Source organism: Salmo trutta, chromosome 34 (assembly GCF_901001165.1).
Source record: "Salmo trutta chromosome 34, fSalTru1.1, whole genome shotgun sequence".
NCBI lineage: Eukaryota > Metazoa > Chordata > Actinopteri > Salmoniformes > Salmonidae > Salmo > Salmo trutta.
Genome location: NC_042990.1, coordinates 41,027,225 through 41,033,021, shown reverse-complemented (window position 1 = coordinate 41,033,021; position 5,797 = coordinate 41,027,225). Strand labels below are relative to the sequence as shown.

Below are 5,797 nucleotides of genomic sequence, written 5' to 3'. Positions count from 1 at the left end.
GACCAGGGTCTATAGGGTAGTAGTGCACTACTGTTGAAGTAAGAAGGCCTCTTCACTGTTACCGTTGAGACTGGTGTTTTGCGGATACTATTTAACGAAGCTGCCAGTTGAGTACTTGTGAGGTGTCTGTTTAGAAACCTCTCAGCCAATAACAAAGAGAGTTCCAAACCTCTCAGCCAATACCAGCTAGTTTTCAGTTTTCTCCTCCCCATTCAGACCACTCCCAGACAGTCTTAGCAATATTCCTGCTTTAGGAATTGCTCTTTGCTAAGAAGCTATTTGTGTTTCTCTTTGACCATTTGATTGAAAACAAATCACATTAAGATACTTAAATTGTTACCCAGAAATGATTTGATATTGAGATAAAAAAAAATAATGGCTGCATTGGGCCTTTAACCGTTGTTTGTAAAACCATAAAAGGAATCAAAAATCAGTTTTTTTTTATGGTAACTTCCTCCTACTTCACACAGTAATGAATGTAATAGAGAGAGGAGAGAGAGATAAGGCAAAGCCTGCTTCACAAGGGTTCGCATGTGTAGTTCCAGTGTCCCTTATAGCGATGCTAAAGGTAATGTATTTGAGGGTGGAGGTGACCACATGTATAGCTAGCTATGTTTGAATGCTAGCTTGTATTGTTAGCTATGTTTACATGCTATAATGCTTTAGCCCAGGACAGAAAGCCTGGAAGCATCACAGTTAGGCTGCTGCTAAGCCTGGAAGGCACATTAGCATCACAGTTATGCTGCTGCTATGCCTGGAAGGCACATTAGCATCACAGTTCGGCTGCTTGCTAAGCCTGGAAGGCACATTAGCATCACAGTTATGCTGCTGCTAAGCCTGGAAGGCACATTAGCATCACAGTTAGGCTGCTGCTAAGCCTGGAAGGTACATTAGCATCACAGTTAATCACAGATCCCGTGTGGCTCAGTTGGTTGAGCATGGTGTTTGCAACGCCAGGGTTGTGGGTTAGATTCACACGGTGGACCAGTACGGAGAACAAAAAAAAAGAAAAAAAAATGTATGAAATGTATCCATTCACTACTGTAAATTGCTCTGGATTAGAGCGTCTGCTAAATGACTAAAATGTAAAATGTAATTTACGTTCACATGTTCAATTGCACATACATAAATAGTTACTGGCGCTGGAATGACGCCTTTGCCTTCATAGTCAAGATCAGGGGTGTCAAACACATTCCATGGAGGGTGCAGTATCTGCTGGTTTCCCCCTTTAAATGAAGACCTGTACAACCAGGTGAGGAAGTGTCCTTACTAATTACTGAACTTTAATTCATCAAACAAGGGAAGAGAAAAAAAAACTTGCAGGCCCTCAGTGGAATGCGTTTGACACAAGACCTCGACCTCTCCTCACCATTATCCATTGTACTGTCCACCTGAGGTAGTGCTGTCCGTGGTGCTGAAACCTCAGGGTGATGAGGTAGTGCTGTCCGTGGTGCTGAAACCTCAGGGTGATGAGGTAGTGCTGTCCGTTGTGCTGAAACCTCAGGGTGATGAGGTAGTACTGTCCGTGGTGCTGAAACCTCAGGGTGATGAGGTAGTGCTGTCCGTGGTGCTGAAACCTCAGGGTGATGAGGTGGTGCTGTCCGTGGTGCTGAAACCTCAGGGTGATGAGGTAGTGCTGTCCGTGGTGCTGAAACCTCAGGGTGATGAGGTAGTGCTGTCCGTGGTGCTGAAACCTCAGGGTGATGAGGTAGTACTGTCCGTGGTGCTGAAACCTCAGGGTGATGAGTTAGTGCTGTCCGTGGTGCTGAAACCTCAGGGTGATGAGTTAGTACTGTCCGTGGTGCTGAAACCTCAGGGTGATGAGGTAGTGCTGTCCGTGGAGCTGAAACCTCTGGGTGATAAGGTAGTACTGTCCGTGGTGCTGAAACCCCAGGGTGATGAGGTAGTGCTGTCCGTGGTGCTGAAACCCCAGGGTGATGAGGTAGTACTGTCCGTGGTGCTGAAACCTGAGGATGATGAGAAAGTGCTGCCCACGGTGCTGAAACCCCAGGGTGATGAGGTAGTACTGTCCGTGGTGCTGAAACCTCAGGGTGATGAGGTAGTGCTGTCTGTGGTGCTGAAACCTCAGGGTGATGAGGTAGTACTGTCTGTGGTGCTGAAATCCCTGGGTGATGAGGTAGTACTGAAACCTCAGGGTGATGAGGTAGTACTGTCCGTGGTGCTGAAACCTGAGGGTGATGAGGTAGTGCTGTCCATGGTGCTGAAACCTCAGGGTGATGAGGTAGTGCTGTCCATGGTGCTGAAACCTCAGGGTGATGAGGTAGTGCTGTCCATGGTGCTGAAACCTCAGGGTGATGAGGTAGTACTGTCCGTGGTGCTGAAACCCCAGGGTGATGAGGTAGTGCTGTCCACGGTGCTGGAACCCCAGGGTGATGAGGTAGTACTGTTCATGGTGCTGAATCCCCAGGGTGATGAGGTAGTACTGTCCACGGTGCTGAAACCTCAGGGTGATGAGGTAGTACTGGATAGAAGTTGCACCTAACTAACAATATTATTTAATCTTACTTATATTTAAAGATATGATTGTGGGTATTCTGATATTACATCTGTGAATATTGGAAACTGCTATAACTCCAGTGTCACCGCAGGATCCTCCAAGGCATTGGAGCTAAACTAATTAGACTGAAGCGAACAACCAGTCACAATCCATCTGTAGTACTGTACACCAAAGTTATTCAGAGTTCAAAGTTCAGAGCAGCTCAGACATTGTTCTAAAATATCAAACATCTAAATGGGATCCTGTTACTGACATCTGAATATCTTTAAGTCTTAGACTACATCCCAAATTGGATCCTATTCCCTACATTAGTGCACTACTTTAGAACAGGGCCCATAGGGAATGTAGGGAATAGGGTGCCATTTTGGGACACACGCTTAGTTATCAAAAATGGAGCTGAATTAATTCACACATAATTTAAATTAGAAATTAACACGCATTGCGTTGCCTGGAACCTGTGAAAGTGACACTGCCGTTCCTGTGTGTGGTTGCTTGTGAAAGTGACACTGCCGTTCCACCACTGGCTGGTGCCATTGTCAACACCTGTGAGAACATTCAAAGGGCATGCTGTGTGTGAGAGAGAGAGCGTGTATAGGCCGGGTCCCCTAAGCGATCCCAGATTTGACATTTTAGACATTTAGCAGACGCTCTTATCCAGAGCGACTTACAGTAGTGAATGCATACATTTCATACATTTTTTTTTCTTCTCCGTAATGGTCCCCCGTGGGAATCGAACCCACAACCCTGGCGTTGCAAACACCATGCTCTACTAACTGAGCCAGATGAATTGTGTGAGTGCATTCATTATCTTAGAATGTCTTGTGTTTAGTTGTGATTCAGCTCAGAATGTCTAGTGTCTAGTTGTGATTCAGCTCAGAATGTCTTGTGTCTAGTTGTGATTCAGCTCAGAATGTCTTGTGTCTAATTGTTGTGATTCAGCTCAGAATGTCTTGTGTCTAATTGTTGTGATTCAGCTCAGAATGTCTTGTGTCTAATTGTTGTGATTCAGCTCAGAATGTCTTGTGTTTAGTTGTGATTCAGCTCAGAATGTCTTGTGTCTAATTGTTGTGATTCAGCTCAGAATGTCTTGTGTCTAGTTGTGATTCAGCTCAGAATGTCTTGTGTCTAATTGTTGTGATTCAGCTCAGAATGTCTTGTGTCTAGTTGTGATTCAGCTCAGAATGTCTTGTGTTTAGTTGTGATTCAGCTCAGAATGTCTTGTGTCTAATTGTTGTGATTCAGCTCAGAATGTCTTGTGTCTAATTGTTGTGATTCAGCTCAGAATGTCTTGTGTCTAGTTGTGATTCAGCTCAGAATGTCTTGTGTCTAGTTGTGATTCAGCTCAGAATGTCTTGTGTCTAGTTGTGATTCAGCTCAGAATGTCTTGTGTCTAGTTGTGATTCAGCTCAGAATGTCTTGTGTCTAGTTGTGATTCAGCTCAGAATGTCTTGTGTCTAATTGTTGAGATTCAGATTCTGTATTGTCAGTCTGAAAGCAGTGAAGAGCATTTTTTTCTGAAGCTACAATCATCCTATTAACATGTGCTGTGTTCATACATGACAGAAACACACTAGTGTTCACAATAGAGACACTGGAGTTTGAATGACGACGTCATCAATCAATCAATCAATCAATCAATCAAATGTATTTATAAAGTCCTTCTTACATCAGCTGATATCTCAAAGTGCTGTACAGAAACCCAGCCTAAAACCCAAACAGCAAGCAATGCAGGTGTAGAAGCACGGTGGCTAGGAAAAACTCCCTAGAAAGGCCAGAACCTAGGAAGAAACCTAGAGAGGAACCAGGCTATGAGGGGTGGCCAGTCCTCTTCTGGCTGTGCCGGGTGGAGATTATAACAGTACATGGCCAAGATGTTCAAATGTTCATAGATGACCAGCAGGGTCAAATAATAATAATCACAGTGGTTGTCGAGTGTGCAACAAGTCACTACCTCAGGAGTAAATGTCAGTTGGCTTTTCATAGCCGATCATTCAGTATCTCTACCGCTCCTGCGGTCTCTAGAGAGTTGAAAACAGCAGGTCTGAGACAGGTAGCACGTCCGGTGAACAGGTCAGGGTTCCATAGCTGCAGGTAGAACAGTTGAAACTGGAGCAGCAGCACGGCCAGGTGGCCTGGGGACAGCAAGGAGTCACCAGGCCAGGTAGTCCTGAGGCATGGTCATAGGGCTCAGGTCCTCCGAAAGAAAGAAAGAAAGATAGAAAGAAAGAAAGAAAGAAAGAAAGAAAAAGAGAGAAAAAGAGAGAATTAGAGAGAGCATACTTACATTCACACAGGACACTGGATAAGACAGGAGAAATACTCGAGATATAACAGACTGACCCTAGCCCCCCGACACATAAACTACTGCAGCATAAATACTGGAGGCTGAGACAGGAGGGGTCGGGAGACACTGTGGCCCCGTCCGACGATACCCCCGGACAGGGCCAAACAGGCAGGATATAACCCCACCCACTCTGCCAAAGCACAGCCCCCGCACCACTAGAGGGACATCTTCAACCACCAACCTACCATCCTGAGACAAGGCCGAGTATAGCCCACAAAAATCTCCGCCACAGCACAAACCCAAGGGGGGCGCCAACCTGGACAGGAAGATCACGTCAGTTACTCAACTCACTCAAGTGATGCACCCCTCCTAGGGACGGCATGGAAGAGCACCAGTAAGCCAGTGACTCAGCCCCTGTAATAGGGTTAGAGGCAAAGACTCCCAGTGGAGAGAGGGGAACCGGCCAGGCAGAGACAGCAAGGGCGGTTCGTTGCTCCAGTGCCTTTCCGTTCACCTTCACAGTCCTGGGCCAGACTATCTATAGGAGAAAGCCCTGCCTCCAGCTGTTTGCTTAGAAATTCTAGGGACAGTAAGGAGGCCTGCGTCTTGTGACCGTAGCGTACGTGTATGGCAGGACCAAAATCGGAAAGATAGGTAGAAGCAAGCCATGTAATGCTTTGTAGGTTAGCATTAAAACCTTGAAATCAGCCCTTGCCTTAACAGGAAGTCAGTGTAGAGTCTAGCACTGGAGTAATATGATCAAATTCTTTGGTTCTAGTCAAGACTCAGCCGTGTTTAGCACTAACTGAAGTTTATTTAGTGCTTTATCCGGGTAGCCGGAAAGTAGAGCATTGCAGTAGTCTAACCTAGAAGTGAAAAAAGCATGGATACATTTTTCTGCATCATTTTTGGACAGAAAGTTTCTGATTTTTGCAATGTTACCTAGATGGAAAAAAGCTGTCCTTGAAAAAGTCTTGATATATTCGTCAAAAGAG

At 45.5% G+C, this 5,797-nt stretch overlaps 1 protein-coding gene across 1 annotated transcript; it reads right to left on the bottom strand.

Annotated features, from left to right (window-relative positions):
• Positions 1-872: 872 nt before the first annotated feature.
• LOC115173254 (histidine-rich glycoprotein-like) lies at positions 873-2,773 on the bottom strand. Its single transcript, XM_029731170.1, has 4 exons — positions 2,768-2,773; positions 1,794-2,482; positions 1,385-1,733; positions 873-878 (listed from the first exon to the last, which is right to left on the bottom strand). The coding sequence occupies exons 1-4, from the start codon at positions 2,771-2,773 to the stop codon at positions 873-875; spliced, it is 1,050 nt and encodes a 349-aa protein (XP_029587030.1).
• Positions 2,774-5,797: the final 3,024 nt, after the last annotated feature.